Raw genomic sequence first — 17511 nt, forward strand, 5'->3', positions numbered from 1 at the left:
TTCTGCGACCGCGTAAAAGTCTGCAGCATTGACTTTAAACTACGATTTTAACCTTTTAACTTCTCTCTAGGGAATAAATTCGTTGATTTAATACTTATGTCGACTACTAGAATACGTTTAGATCAAATAGCTAAGCCTGGTTGCGCTTTTTAAACGTTTTCCCTTAAGCGTAGTCGGCTTAACCAACTGCTACACCGCGATTAAAATAAAAAAGTAATCGAATTATCACAGCGCAAATGCAGACGCACGCATTACTTACATAATTTTCAATCACGTATTATTATAAGCTACCTATGGTCTGACATTTTGACTATATTGACCTTTTACGAAATTCGAAAGCGCCTTTTTTATCTGACAAGTTTGGTCGGCCTGTTTTTATCCGATGCAGCGCATGTCTGCTAATTACATAACTCGCTGTTAACTGGTGTACGATCGAAAAAATCGAATGAAGTTGCAAGCATGGTTTTGTTTTACCAAAACAGTTTACAAACTTTCATAATAATTTAAATTTATCAGTTGAGCTTGCAATCAAATGTGTTAAACAAAATATTTAACCACTGTTATATTAATTTATGCCTAAAAAGGACAAAAGTCTTTAATTATCTCCACTTTATGGAAAAAGGGCCTTTTTCGCAATCGAGAAAAAATTCTAAATCTAGTTTCGTAATTTATGAATTTATGACGTCATAAGTCACGTCATCATTTGAAGATCTTTGCACGTTCCAGACAGAAAAGCTAACTCCAAAAACGATTTATCAAAACCGAACTGTCAGTCAACCCGAGTTCGTAAGGAAGAAAACACGTCACGACAAAATCGAAGGCGTGATGCAATTAGTTAGGAACTTATTATTTAATTAATTTGTTCGATTAATTGTATAACCCTGTATAAGTTCACTTGCAAAACAGCAATGACAGATTGCTCGTCTAATTGTCATTGTTTCGGCTAAATGCAAATGCATTATTCGAAATTTACTTTCATGTTTAAGTCTACAACAAAAACAAAATGTACATACAACAAAATAGCAATTAAAAAATGGATAATTGTGGGTAAAAGAAATTAATAATTTTAACATCTGCATTTCTAGTTAAAGACCCTAAATTCGGCTGCCAGCATAAACAAAAGATAATATTAAACTTAAACTTTTGGCCTTTAGAATAGGAGCTCAAAACTCAAAACCTCCCTGGCGGTTTAAATAGTTCAGTAACTCATGTTTAGTCAATGTTACTTAATATTGAAATTTTACCTAGCAATTTTTTATTCAAACTCCCAGTGGACATCAAAGAAAAATTGGTTTGATGTTAGTCATAAAAATGCATCTAGTAATTTGGGTATTATGTAGTGGGACGTTTGTTTAGTATAATACCCAAATAACAATTGTAAATGACAACTTAAAATAGACCCAAATTGTTCATTTGGATATTATTTCTTCCCTAGCAGATTACCCACAGGCCTAATTTATCTTTATTTTTTTGTATAATCTTAATGCAATAAGTTATATTATCCTTTGGAAAATGGTTTGCTTTATGTAACGTGTTCAAACTACCCATAAACGGCAGGCTCAAGAGAAAGGGTGTAATACTTGTGCGACTTGAACCAAAAACCTTTGGTTCGAAATCGGACTTTTACCTTAAATACGCCATAGCTCGTTAGCACCAACTAGGGGCTCAGAATTTACACATATTTGCACGACTAGCTTGATACAACTTAAACCTACCTTTTTATGTTTACCAACATTTAGCAATTTAATGGGCTACCAAATGTAAAATTTCTATTCAAAAACCTTATGTACAATTTTTCACTTTTATTGTCATAAATATAGTAATTATGAATTAATTAGTAATAAAAAGCACCCATAACCAATATTATATATTTACATGCAACAAAGTTCAAAAAAATAAACATTTTTTTTAGTAACAGCAAACTTGGTAAAAGGCAAAAATAGGTAAAAAAATAATTTTTTCGGGTGTACCATTTAAAATTTAAATTTCAATTAAAAGAAATGCTCTGATTAAAAATTTTAGAAACATTTTACTAAAAATTAAAAGTTTTTAATCTACAAATTGAAAATAAACTTTATTTTAAAATTAATCATATCTCAATTTAAAAAAATATACGATATATACAACAACAAAAAATAAAAACGCTTTTAACAAGAATCTCAAAGCACGAACTACAATGTTACTAATGATGGTGTGCATAAATTAGGCAAAAATGGTATAAAAACATTAAATAATTGTCCCTATAGAATAGAGATATTATTGAAACTTATTAAACAAATATTATATATTTGAACTTCGAAAATTGGAACACTTTTCTATTGCCGATGCTTTTAACTACCAAACACAATTTAAGCAAAAACAAGTCAAAAGAGTACTACTTCATTGAAACTACAAAATGCTATAACATTTTTTAAATGTATTGAACTATATTATTATTAAAGAGTTTCACTATTTTTTAACAGAACAACTATTTTGATTTCCACTGCTGCATTAAATGTTAAGTACGTTTATGATTTTAAGTTAAATATAGTATGGTGTTTAAAAGTGAGATGCTGAAATATTCAGGTACTGTAACAGAATTGCTCTAAAATGTTAAACTAACTGCAGCAAAATTTAAAATTCGGTTTATATTACTTTGTAATAGTAAAGGTAAAATATTAGAAATTAAAAACCATAACTGAATATCTAAAAACTAACTTTGTAAGCTATGTGAACAATATTTTAAAATAAGCAAAAACAAAAATACCTAAAAAGGTTATTTTACAAATCAAAATTAATTTGATTTTACGATTTAAAAAAAAACTTATTATAATACAATTTATGCTTAAATTTACATATATTATAACAGAATATAATGAGCCGCTGAATGTGGATTGTAAGGATTAAAAATATATTAATACTGGGGCTTTCATGTAACTTAGCATGAGGTACTTCAATTAATTTTAACTTTGGTTTTATAGAACTGAGAAAAAAAATGACAGTGAAAAATAAACATGAAAACTGTATTATTTTTTAACAAAAATTTGACCACGATTTGCTTCAGCTAATAACTGTTTTTTTACTTACAAATTACAAAGAAAAAAACTGCAAAACTATAGAAAATATTGGTAAATAATTTACCTTTTAAGCGGAGATTCAGCGAATCCGCTGTCCAGTGCCGGCATAATCTCGATCTCCTTTAAATCGATTGAGTTTTCATTTTCTGTGGCAAGACTCTGAATGTTTAATTCCTGGAGGGCTGAGTTTCGCCCCGAACTGTTATTGAAAGATGAAATCGAACCCATCGAAGCAAAGCTGCTCTGTGAAGGTAAACTTGGGGCAGGTTGGAATTCAACCTGGTAGTCTTCGGGGCAGTTTTGGATCCCCTCATCGGTATTTACATTAGAGTGATATGGGCAGTGTGTTTGATTGACAGGTAAAGGGTCAGGAATACTTTGATTGACAGGTATGCCTCCATTCATGAGCTTGAGGTGTTTGTCTGGGTTGTATACCAATAGTGGGGGAGGCTGGATTGTGAGGGGTAAACAGTTCATATAGGGGGCTGGGGGAATTACCCCAATGTGATTTGTTAGATCTTTAAAAAAGTAAATAAAAATATTTGATTATTAAAAAAAAACTTCTAAACTACAAACAAAAGTGAAAACATATTAAACTCTACCTCCTGGATTTTCCTGATGCTCCAGAAGCGCATCTTCGCTGTTCTCTTCTACCAGGGATCCTCCTGAGGAGCTGCCTGCATCTGTAGACAAAGAGTCCTCCATGAAAGAGTTAACACACTCCTTAAATGCAAGACCCTCAGGAGTTAAATGATAATCTTTGGAGCTTATATATTGGACTGAGTGCCTCCCTGATAAATTCACTTTGGAATGTTCTGTCAAAAAAGAAAATTGAACAAAATATTTAAAAATATACCAATAAATTTCTATACAGTTTATAATATGTAAGTAAAGTTTTCCTATATTTTGAAATACTTGACTTTGTTGTTGAATCTGATGATTTACAATAAAGGTTTAAAATAATTTAAATTACATAATACAATTTCAGGTTAACCAAGGTCGTTATAAATTAAGAGAAAAATTTAATTTTAAAATTTATTTTAATAGGTTTCTACTATATTTATTTCTATATATATTTTTTTTATTTTGAAATTGTCATTAAAATGGAAACCACCTTGTTTATACAAACATGTCAAAAAAAACGTGTCAAAAATTTAACAGAATAAATATATTTTTGAGAGCAAAAATTTAATTTAACTTAAACTTTAAAGTAACTTGACCTAGTTCCAAGATCTGTGCAAGAGTATTACTAATATTGACTTTGAGTTTAAGTATGTTTGTTAACCTTTAAAAACTAACACTAAAAATTTTAAAAAGCCCAACACAAGTCTAATAAAAAATTCAACCCAATAAAAAATCTGCCGAATTTGCTGAATTTTTTTTGTTCGTTATTATTTTTACATTTTTTTATGATGAAGTGCACCAAGACCTTACCTTTACAAAAAAAAGTTATATTTTTACCTTGTATATGAAAATATAAGTCTTCGATTTGATCCATAATTTTAAATGATCTTGTCATGTTGGTTAACCATTTGGTCGCTTTACAACAAGAGGGGTCAGAGTAAGGTAATAAAAGTGTCAAATATTTTTTACGATCACCCAGTTGAGGTTCCAAATACCTAAAATAAAACTTCGTTAAAAAAGAAAAAAATACATACATTTTTTTTCTATGTTTTAATGCAAGATGCTTTTAAAAATAATTGATAGACTTAGTTGATTTTTTTTAAGTTAACTAAAGTACAATGATTTTTTAAAACAAATTTAATAAAATAAGTAGCAAATAAATAAAATAATATCCAAATGTTAATCAATTCAAATAAATTAACAAAATGATTAAATCATTATTTAAGAATGAAAAAAAAATTTTTTTAAATTAAGTTAAAGAAATAATAAATAAAAAGTAACGAACCTGTAAATTTTGTTAAAATCCCCAACAACAGTTGTATTATTATCAATAATTTTATCATCGTCGTTACTGTAATGTGGACAAATAAAAAGCACAAATTCTGCACTTTCCAGTGAGTTTTGTATCCAACTACATGCACCGATACTAACAATATGTTCTTCCAAACTATCAAGAATAACTGTAAGGCCGCAAACACGACTTAGATAAGCTGCAAGGTGCCTGAAAAATATTAAGTTAGCGAAAGATTTAAAAAAAAAAGAAAAAATTTCTAAAGTTAAAAAAAATTGAAAAATGAAGGGCCTTATTTGTAAAATACTGATATTAATTTTTGAAATAATTTAAGAAAAATTTAAAGTAAAACCAAAATTTTTTCTTCAATAAATTTTTTTTATATATTATTTTTTTGTAAATTCATCCAAACCTTGATATTTTTTTAATTAAATTCACTTTCTTTTAAAAAAAAACAAAAAACACAATATTTTACTTAAAGTTTGTTTCAATACCTTATTATTTCTGCATGTTTTTCACTTAGTATTTGGGACCTGTTATCATTTTTCCAAACAATAAAAACGGTTCTTTCTCTTAACGAAATATCACTGATAGTCTGTGAGTCTAACCATTTGGTTACATGGCCTGGAAGGTAATGTCTTACTTTACTACAACGTCCTTCAAAAAAATAAAAAAATTTAATTGAAAAAAACAAAATACTAAATATAACAAAAAATAAACCAATGCTTATAGCTTTATTAAAAAATACTTTAATGAAAATATAAAGAAATTGGTATAAATTTTTATTTTATACAGGTTATGTCTTTTTAAAACATAGGCTTACCCTTTTTCCATAAGAACAATGTTATAACGAATACGATGACAAAAAGAGTTATCAGGCTTGTCACCAATACCACACTTACTACAACAGTATCTAAAAAAAAGATTTTTAATTTTAAGATCTGTATTGAACATTAGTTATTTGTACCTAAAAATATATTAAGATCATAAGTATGTTAAGTTGTTAATTTAACTTTAAAAAATGCTTGAAAATGTTATAAACACCTAAAATATTATCTATATATAATAAAGCTAACTGGACAATATAAATAGAGTTTTTTTATAAGAAAATAAAAACAACTACATAAATAAATTAGCAAGGTAAATAATAATTGCAAGTTGTACCAGCAGTGTGGTGTAGTGGTAAGAACACTTGCTACACCACCATGAGGTCATGGGTTTAATCCTCAATGCTCTCATACTATAGCGCCCTTAAGTAAGGCGCTATAAACGGTATAAACTCCTGCTGAGCCAGCATTTAATCAGCAGCATAATTATCGGGCAATTATAATCTATATAATATTCCGCAACTCGAGACTGGGTCGGAATAATTATGTTACTCTATGTTTATGTCGCGCATTTGACTTTCCACATCGAGGATAAAGATATGTACAAAAAAAAACATAATAAGACAATTAAAATACAGTCAATAGGTTAGGCAAGTGTCAAGAAGGTATAAAAACCAAATTAGCAAAATAAATATACCAGATTCTTTAGTTGTTTTTTTGACAACAACTTCAGTTGGTTGACTCCATTCCGCTTCACTGAACACATCACTTGGGGGTCGGTATTCCATGACCTTGAAAAATATTTTAAATTAATGAATAAGTAAACTATATTAAAATAATGCAAAAAAATTTTAAAAAATATTGTTTTATTATATTATAAACTTCATTTTTTTTTATTATAATTTCAAATACACTAATAGAGCACGATTTTTTAATTAACAAATACTGAAGTCTTCAAAAAATCATGTTCCTAAAGCAATTAAGATGCTAAAATTAGTCAGCAAATTGCAAAATATTTAAAACAAAATATCACAGACTGTATAGTGTATGCACATAAAAGTTCACATTTATTTTAAATGTGCCTAAATATAGAACTAAGGTTGCAAAAGCATAAAGAAGAAGCACGTCCCAGACAAAGTTATTTGTTTTTTACTTTGACTTTGGCAAAATTTACAAACGGTTCATTTGATTTAAATACCATGACCAAATAAATTTTTGACTAATTTTATAGCAAAAATAACTATTTTGCAGCTCTTGCCATTTTTATAACTTTTTATAGAAAACACATAGCTTGAAAAAATTCGAAATTAAATTCGATTTTTTATTAAATTGGTATTGGCATAAAATTAAGTCAATTAAATTACCTTATTGATTATTTAAATGCAAAATTAATAAAATATATTATATACTAAAATATACAGGAAATTTTAACTCCATAAAAAATGTAATATTTTTTAATTTGCATTGAAAAAACATTAATTAACATTAATAAATATTTTAAATTTATCATTTATTGTATTTTTAACTTAACTGTTACCAACTGACATCTATCAAAATTACAAATTAAAATTTAAAGGAAGTAAAGTTAGATAGCAGACTTACATTTAGATTTTTAATAGTGTACCTTACTAGACCATAAACAAACATAGCATTACTCTTAATTTTAACACCATCTATAATCTTACCTGAACTGTATAAACTGACGGTTGTAAATCGTAGTAGGTTGTCGAAATTAATCCATTATTTAACTGAAAAGAAAAACTGGTATAACAAAATATAAGAGCAGTTTTAATTTAATTTAATTGACTCTTCACATTTCTAAACCAATAAAAAAAATTGGCTATAAATTTTTTTCTTACTAATAAAATTATTTAAATAAAAAACGGCTGTGACATTAGGCGTTTTTTACACTAAATTTTAAAATATGTTTTTATAAAATGTCATGTCTTTGGTTGCTTCCATGCTATAGTGGCCTTAATTAAAGTGCTATAATTAATACTTCCCTTTTCTTGGTCAAAAATTAATTCCAAATTTGGCATTAATTTTAATAATATACAAAATGCCAAAGGAATCTTTTAAATGGGTCAAAAAAAATGTGTTATAGTTCTCTAAATTCAGGGTACCTAATCAGCTTTTACAAACCAAAAATAAAAAATTAAAAAAAAATTAGAAATAGAAACAATATAAAAACTTACACTGCTTGAACTAAGATTTGAGATTAAGCTTGTTGTGGGAACAGAAAGGTTGTTAAATTTAGCATCTGGATGACTGTTTAAGCGCACCAGATAGGCTGTGATCATAAATTCATCCGCAGCAGGGCGAAAGGACACTTTTATTACACCTTGCGAGAAGACTTGAACAACAGGTTGTGGTTTCCATGCTACAAAAAAACATAAAACACCAAAAATTTTAAAAATTCACTAAATCCTATAGGTTTTTATAATGACATAGTAAACGGTAGATCGTTCGGATAGAAATATTAAAGCATTAAATTGAACACGATTTTTTGTCCCACTTATACCAAAACATTATTACTTAGTGTAACGTAACAGACACTTAAATTTTGTTGTCAAAAATACATTATCTAAAATCTTATCATAAATACTTATCAAAAGACATATTAAAAATCAGTTTAATCGAATGAAAGCAAAACAAATTCATTTTAACATCCTTTTAAAAAAACTTTATGTCAAAAAAAAGATATTACACATCATTTAAATTGTTTTTAATATTGGTTGTAGATCATTAAAGTAAAAAAAAATAAGAAAAATTATCTAAAATGATTTTCTAAAACTACTTAACAATTTATTACAAAAATTATCACTTTTAATTAAAAATTTATAAAAAAAAATTTAAGTAGAAAAATTACCACCTTCAATTAAAAATTTTTTGTGAAAAAAAATGTGGGTGCAAAAATAAAATTTTCACTAAACTCAAATACAAAATGATTCCCACTAATTAATTACTTAAAAGACCTTAAGTAAAGTGCTATTAACAGTAGAAACTTTAGCTGTGTTAATAACCTATCGTTAGATTAATTATCGAAAAATTGTAATCAATAATACTCTAAACTGCCAGTGTAAACTCGAGACTAGGTCAGAGTAACAAATGGTAATTCATGTTTAAGCCATAAAGGTGGCCTTTTCACATCAAGAATAAAAAAATACAAAAAAAAAGTTTGAATTAAATAAAAAATTTAAACCTTTAACATGGATTGTAGGTGATGATAGCAGTTGAGGTTCGTCAGTTATTAAAGTGCACTAAAAAATTACAAAAATAAACTTAATTATTTATCAAAACATGTTATGCTAAATAAAACATGCAGTTATATTTATTTTTGAATTTTTAATTTTTTTAAATTATATATATTAAAAAAATGGCCTAAAATATTTATAATATTGTGACATAAACTTACCGTAACTTTTATGACATCTTGATTAGGTGAATTATAGACATTGGTAAATGTGTGGTTAAAGAAAGGTCCCTATAAAAATAAAAATATTTTTCATTCGTGTATTCAGAAACTAAACCTACATATGGTCAGGTTACAGTTGATAAAAAAATCTTGAAGCACATAAGTCTATTGCTTCCCTTGCTTTCCGATTTGCTATTGTATTTTATTTTTTCGGAAGGATTTTAAAATTGCGCACTTATATATATTATTTATATCTATATTATTCACTAAGACCTTATGTATAGAACATAAGCTAATGTGTTTTGTTATTGTCTTTAAAATTCCATGAATTTATTTTGTGTTTAATAGAGATGAGTTAGTTTAGTATTAAATTCTTACATAGTTTTTTTTTATAATGTTAATCAATCCGTAACAGTTGTGTTTCATTAAAAAAAATATTTCATTTAGTTTGTTTAAAAAATTTTTTACAATTTTTAACACATTTGTCTTAAATTACTCTTTAGCAAAATTATAACAATATACACTAGCATTGGGTAACCCTTTGTGCTTTTTTGCAGATTAAAAATCAAAAATCACTGAATAAGAAAATTACAAAAAACCAGCATAGCTAGCATTAAACAACGTAATTTTTTAACAGTGGGTTAAAGTTTCTCAATACATGCTTTTTTCATTGCCAAAATACAAGCAGTATGGTGTGGTGATTAAAACTCATGACTTTACTGCATGATGTCTTAGGTTTGATTTCCACTGCTTTCAAGCTGTTGCAGCCTTAACTTTGCTGCTATAAACTACATGAACCGCCTTTAAGCAAAAAATCAATTTTTAAATTAATTATCAATTCTAACCAAAACTATCGCAAACTGCTCATATCATTTCATAACTGAGTCAAAGTAACTAATGTTACAATATGTTCATGCTAAAGATAAAACCATTTTAAACCAAGAATAAATAATATAAACATAATTTTTTCAAGATCTAAAAATTAAAATATAAATTATTTAAACTTACTACAGGATTGTGTATATTTGCTATCTCAATGTTTTGGAAAAACGGGTTTTCTGGTGTTTTTCTTGTTAGAGCTAGTTGATACCCAGTTACTCTAAAACAAGGTTTAAGTACGGGCATAGTCACATGTAAGGTGTAGCCACGCACTGTAACCTTCGGTGCTGTGGTTTTGGATTGCCTTAGACCCTTTAACCCTGTGTTAAAATACAAACTTAAAATAAATAATAAATTTTTTAGATTTAAATTGACGAATTAAGATTTTATTGCGTAAATTAAAGTGCCAATAAAAAAATATAGATTTTCAACTTGAAATATTTTATTTGATTTGGGCTAATCCATACCACCAATATTTCAGTAATTTTTTTAAATACAAGACAACAAGGCCTATGCTAAGATGCCAATTATTAATAAAAACTGTTTAAGCAATGCAGGATGCAAGACTTCCTTAACTCAAAAGGCATTGCTTGGTTTACTTTAAACAAACACTTCAAACATATTTGAAATGCAGAACCAGTTAGATATGAAATATTTATTTGCATATATACATTTTGACCTAGTTTACCTAGAAATAGAAATAAAAACATACTGGAAGTATTATCGGTAAAAATTAAGATACTATTTTAAAGTGTAATTTTTCCTTTTTTTACCTTATATTATGCCATACTAAAACTTATAAATTAATTTTATATACCTATAATTAAAAAAAAACTTATATTTATATATATAATAATGCTTTAGTACTTAAGTAAAAATTATTTTAAAAAAATGTGCCAAAGTGTCATATCAAGTGTATTTCAAATCTAAAGAAAGAGGGATTTAATTAATGTTAACGGTTAAAAAATTCCTTTTTTTGCAACTATAAAAAAATTACTTAAATTACAAAAAACAAACAAACTACCATTAGTTAAGCGCAGAAAAATTACTATCGAAAAATTTTTTTTTACAACCATATGAAAAAAATAATTACTAGTTATCCAGTGGATAAAAATTGGTTTTTAAAAACGAAATAAAACAAACAAAAAAATGATGATACAAAATTATTTAAAAATTTTTTTATTTTTTAAAAAATAGTGATGTTAGGGGAAGGATAATTATCAAGAATTTGATTAAAATAAATTTGGCCTTTAGGCTAAACCAAGCTAAACAAATAACCTTAGTTTTTATAAATACTGCGTTAAAAATACTTTAAAAAGTTTTAAGATAAAATGAAACATTAGTCTAAAAATATACAATGACAAGGATAATACTTACAAACCACAATAATTCTATGAACATAAATACTCTAATCAATTCAAAAAACTTATCAAAAAATTTTTTTTTAGGGTCTAAATAAGTAAAATAAAGCTAAAATTATTTTAAATGCCAGTAAAATTAAAATGATGAATTTTTTTTCTCTTTTTTAATTTGGAGGAATGTTATATAACTTGTAAAAACATGCTTGACGAATTCAAAGTTTATTTTTGTTTATACTTGTAATCTGCGAATGCCCTGAAGCTAATAAGATACCAATAAGCAATAATTGATGCTTTTACCGTTTTGGTTTGATTTTAGTACTAACAAAAAACATTTCTTAATTTTTTTAAAATCAAAATTAAAATAAAAAAAATTACAGTTTTATTTTATTACCAAAAGAATATATATATGTCAAGTTTTTGAATTGGTATTTAAGTAATGGTATTAATAATTAAATATGAAATGTTGTACATACCACAGGCACATGTTCCAATCCCATTAAGATTAACACAAGCTAAAATAAAACATTTTATTTATTTAAATAAATATTTTCGAAAATTTTTTTTATTGAATAAAAATAGTTGATTTTATTTTTTTAATGTTTAAACTTACATTCGGTTGTATAGGTATATGTTTTATAATCGTCAATGGTAGTTATAGGTAAAGGTCGTATTATAGCATGTATTTCATGTTCATAGGACAACTTATGGGGCCACAAAATACTAAACCTCGTCTAAATAAATAAAGATTTTTTTCACTTAAAAAATCATTACGATGTTTAGACCATGTGTACTTGATCTTTAATTTTATTCATGACCTTTACGATACTTGTCAAATTATTTATTACTTAAACAGTTCTTTAAATAACCCTAACTTTTTACTCATTATGTATTTAACGATAAAAAATAAATAAAAAAATAAAAAAAAATAAATACTAATTTATAAAAAATAAATTAGTATATTGTTATTTTACTTCTCACATATAATTGCTTTTGGTTCTTACATATTATTGCTTCCAATTTCTAAATTTTTTTAAGGCCACAAAATCCACATAATCCCCATTTTTATACATTCAAATATAAAAAAAGTCAAAAAAATAAATAAATACGATAACTTAAAAAATTTTACTTTTCTATTGGCGTTGCTCAGTGTTTTTGTTAAATTGATGTTGTAGCAATCATTGGAAAAGTAATGAGGATCGACAAATTTGACCTAAACATAAGTTTAACCCTTTACAAAAACTAAATTAAAAAAAAAATTAACATTTTAAGTTCATAAAAAGTTGATGTATATATATATAGCAACCAAGCTAACAGATACTGATTGATCATCTACATATTATTACATGTAAATAATGCTATTCTATCACTCATTTAATTTATTTAACAACAACTACTGATGTAGTATTTTTAGTTTAAAAACTCATTTAACATGATTTTTTAAATATTTTTTTTATTTGAGTAACCTATTCAAACCCATTTGTTTTAGAAGTTTTTATAAATTTTTACTGTTTTTTGTTTTAAAACCTGTGGACTATATGTTAACAAACCTGAAACCCTAACACATCGTCTATTCCTGCCGGGCAAGCTAACCAAGACAAAACCAGATAACCATTGGAAACGTCGGTGAAATTGTTGTGAATTCCTACTTCATGAAATTTAACATTGGTTGGTGCACAGACAGACGCAGAAAAAATTTGACGAAATGAATTTGGAGAGTTTGTACATGGCCCTAATATGTAAACAACAATTAATGATACACTTCCCCTAAGTGTCAATAAGAATAACTGTCCGAAAAGTAAACACTTACCACCGCTAGTTAATAACCAATTGCCATTAGTACATTGAAACATACATTCATTGTAATCTATGCCAGTTAGTGCTACCTAAAAAAAAATAAAATAATCAACTATTTACCATTGGGTCATTAGTTCGACAACTAAAAAAAAAATTTTTAAAAAAATTAAAAAATTCTATTTAATAAGTTAGTTGAAAAATTCTATTTAATAAGTTTAAAAGTAAAGTTTAAAAATTACTTTGTAGGTACAACTAATTGTGCATTCCTTTTGGCTTGGTGCTGCAGACTGATTTTTATTCGGGAAACAAATACACGCACAAAGTAAACTTATTAGCACTAATAAATGTCCTGATGCATACAAAGCCATTTACAACAAGTAACCCTAAAAAACAAACAAAACATTTATATTTAGTTTGTTACATATGTAAATGTTGATAAAATTGAAAATGTTGATAAAATTGAATTGCATAGAATTGAGTCTCTGAGTTAAAATTAAATGAGAACCTAATGTATCTTCGGGGTCAATATTTTTTTACGTCCCGACTGCCCGACAAATATTTTTTTGGGTTCTGCTACTAATGTAAAAGTGTTTAAAGTTAAACCTTATTTAAACAACTATAAATTGCATTTACCTCACACACTGTAACATTTCATCCTATACTTAAAATATTCTTTCAGCTGTATTTTGCGCAAACAGTTTATTGGTATTGGTTAGACGTTAACACGTAAAGCACGTGCGCATATTTTTTTGCCTGTAGTGCAAACACATTAGATTGTCTAAGTGCTAAGTAAAAAAACTAGTAATATATCCGTACTAAATGTTGTATTAAATAGTAAAAACAATAAATACTTATATTAAAAAAGCAAAATAACATTATTTAAATCACTAAAATGGACGCCGAAACTCTACCCTGCTTTCTGCCTTTCGTAAAACGTAAACAATCCTACGAAGATTGTTGCCCTCTACAACACGTGACTAAACAGCGAATTTATGATTTGTCCCCGTCTGCCAATATTCCCATATTTTATTGACTTATAACAATAAAAGTCAACAAGCAACAGAAGGTGATATTTATTTAACTCATTTTTTAACAGGTTTAGTAAATAGAATCTCGTTAAATTTTAAGGTTAACACCTGTAATCGAATCTGTCTAACGAGAAAGTAAACAATAAAAATATTGAAAAACAATTTGCTTTTATTTAATTATGTACATAAAATTACATAAAACACATAAAAACATGTTTAAAAAATCTATTATTTATTAGAATACATACACTGATACGAACCCACCTAGATTTTTAATATTTAATAAAAAGTGTAAAAAATCATCAAGCAACCTAAATAAATTTACAATCAACCAGTATATCAAAATTCTTTTACAATGAATTATCATATTTTTCTAAAGCTTCTTTTCCCTTTTTGGTCACTAAAAATACAAAAAAAACTTTTATACATTTGTTAAGTTGTATGTGCAAACAAAAAATAACTTTTTTGATTCGAACCTACATCTAACACTGCCTAGAAATCTTTTTGTATTGACTTTTAGATCTTTGTACATTTGAACATAAAAATTACCCCACTCCAAACTATCCAATGTTTTTATAACCTAAAAGTAATTAAATTTCAGTAAAAAGATAAAAAATAAACCAAAAATAAAAACAATTTACCTTTAAAATACTAGAGGATTATAAAAAAATTAATTCATTTATAACTTTTTGCCTTCATTATATTTTAACAGGTCAAATATATAAAAAATGTACTTGAACAAAATTTTCAGCGTCATCATTTATAGTTATAAAAAAGGCAATTCTATTTTCTTCATTTAAGGCTGGATATAAACCTTCGTCCTTTACTGAATAAAATCCTTTTTTTTCCAAATAGTTTAAAATCTGTAAGTAATATTTGTAAGTAAACAAAAGTAATACATTCTAATAAAACTAACATGCAGAAATTTGACATTTTTTCACATAATAATCACATATTTACAATTCAAGTACTTTCACAACAAATTAGAAGCTAATTTATAAGATTTAAATAATTTTAATAATTGCATTAATGACATACCCGGTCAATTACATCCTTTCGATAACGAATTGAATCTTCATGATCACTTGAATAAAATATGCTGCGCAACAACAACGAAAAAGGGTAGTTACATTAAAATAAAACAGTTAATTAGGACATAACTACTTCATTTTAAAATTTACCTAAAAATATATAAAAAAAATTTTAACATTACAACAACCTTTAGTTCAAAAAAATTAATTAAATTTAAATTTCTTTACCTTGGATTTTCCCTTTTCTTGGGCCACAAAGGATTATACAGATCATTAAACAACACCATCATTGTCTTAGGGTTGCCAACTGATTGAATACCAACTTTAGTTGTCGGGGTTGGGGTTGGTTCAACCCACATATTAGTAGTCGTCGTCGGGTGTATAAACAAACTGGGAAAAAATGGGTGAATTATTCCTAAGGTTGGGGGTGGAGGTGTAGTTGGGGTAATAACTGGACCCACACCTAAAAAAATAACTCCATTTATTTTCTGTTATTACATAATTTACTTGAACCATTATTACCATTATTTTTTTTTGTTTTTTTAATTTTTAAAATAAATAAGTTAAGTAAGCTAGGTAAGAACAAAGTAAGTTTCTTTTACTTTTTACAATTGCCGTGTACTGATAAAATCTTGTATCAGTCCGTTTTCCAAGCCAATCTGCTTTGCGAATTGTTCTATTCATGGGAACCAACCATTGAGCACCCTGCTCAATAACTTCTAACAACCCTTCACCTTCTTCCTAAAAATTTAATAATTTTTTTAAATAGTTAAGATTTTGAATACACCTAAGTTTTGGTATTAGTATAATATTAACATGGTTATTGGCAAAGATAGGCACCAAACAGTTAATACATTAGTTTTTAAAAGTTTTACAAATCCAAAGTTTGTTTTGATAAAAAGTAACATAGTTAGTTGTATATCAATGTTTTACAAAAAAAATTGTTCGTTTAAATTAAATTTTAGGGTTATCATTAACTTTTGTTACTTTCCTTCTGATTTAACTAAACAATGTTAATAAAGCTAATGTATTGTACACCTAATTACCATTCAAAAAAATAACTTTTTTTGTTAACATTGTCCACCTATAGTTATTGGCTTAATATAATTTAGTAGAAGTACTCGCTTAATCTAACACAATAGCAAAAAGGTTTAAATCAACAGCATTGTGTAGTGTCCTGAACGTTTGGTTTCTCTACATTAGGTCCTATGTTTGATCCCTCACAAATTTTTACTCTGTTTTTGACCTTCCCGAATCGAGAATCAATGAACGTAAATATAAAAAAGGTTACTTAACTTGATTTAACTCTATTCTAAAACTGCGGAAATAAAAAAAAAAGTTAAATCATGAGCACGCTGGTCTTACACCATTACAAAGATCGCTGGCCCATTTTCTGTTTCCAATATTATACTTGCCGTTGAAAATCCAACTGCCCAAGCTAGTGTGCATAAGAATTCCCAACTGTGAAACATGTTATCTGTTCCTCCAGCAACCTCGTAGTAAGGTTTCTTACATATAGAAGTACAGTGAAAATAGTATTTCTGATTCTGTTCTGCTTGGATTATATGTGCCTTACCCACAGTGGTTAAGCAGTTAGCTTCAAAAACTATTAAAACACAATTAAAAAAAATAAATGTAATGTTTAACTAATATAAGTTTAAGCCTATTTAACAAATAGCATAGTGGTTAAAAAAATTGCTTCCCTTTAGCATATAAATGATTAAAAAAATATCGTAAACTGCCAAAGTCAACTTTAAACAGGGTTGGGAAAACACCTATTTTAATATAAAGGATTATTAACAATAATACCATGAATATTTTTAATTGGTAGATCCTATTTTGAACTTAAAAGCAAAATCATATTGTTACATATTCCCTTTGTGACTGCCTTTGGCAGTTTTAAATGTTATTAATCTTAATATTGCTTGATTAATGAACTTGGTAACAAATTCTTGCCAGTAGTGATCAAAACTGAAAACTTAGGTAATTTTTTTAAATATGAGAATGTTTTAAAAGAAAAGAAAATACTTTTTGCTTTGGGGGCTTCTGTCGTGGTAACTGCAAGTGGCTGGTATTGAATTACTTGACTAACAGTGTAGATAAAATCTTGTTGAGCTAAAATAAAATTATTTGTTTTAAAAAGATTGTAAATATAACCTTGTAATTTTTGCCCAATTTGATACATACATATTATTGGACCAAATA

General features: G+C 26.9%; 1 protein-coding gene across 1 annotated transcript; it reads right to left on the reverse strand.

Moving 5' to 3' along the window:
* Positions 1–1930: 1930 nt before the first annotated feature.
* On the reverse strand, positions 1931–14001 carry LOC145745190 (uncharacterized). The gene is made up of 19 exons (XM_082563197.1): positions 13881–14001; positions 13487–13630; positions 13261–13336; positions 13001–13182; positions 12580–12663; positions 12064–12184; positions 11927–11965; positions 10222–10412; positions 9214–9282; positions 9001–9058; positions 7994–8178; positions 7484–7546; positions 6496–6589; positions 5795–5884; positions 5466–5628; positions 4966–5181; positions 4518–4675; positions 3659–3871; positions 1931–3574 (listed from the first exon to the last, which is right to left on the reverse strand). Exons 2-19 carry the CDS (start codon positions 13613–13615, stop codon positions 3117–3119), a joined length of 2589 nt encoding a protein of 862 aa, XP_082419323.1. The 5' UTR covers positions 13616–13630; positions 13881–14001; the 3' UTR covers positions 1931–3116.
* Positions 14002–17511: the final 3510 nt, after the last annotated feature.

This window comes from Corella eumyota, chromosome 3 (genome assembly GCF_963082875.1).
Source record: "Corella eumyota chromosome 3, kaCorEumy4.1, whole genome shotgun sequence".
Taxonomy (NCBI): Eukaryota; Metazoa; Chordata; class Ascidiacea; order Phlebobranchia; family Corellidae; genus Corella; species Corella eumyota.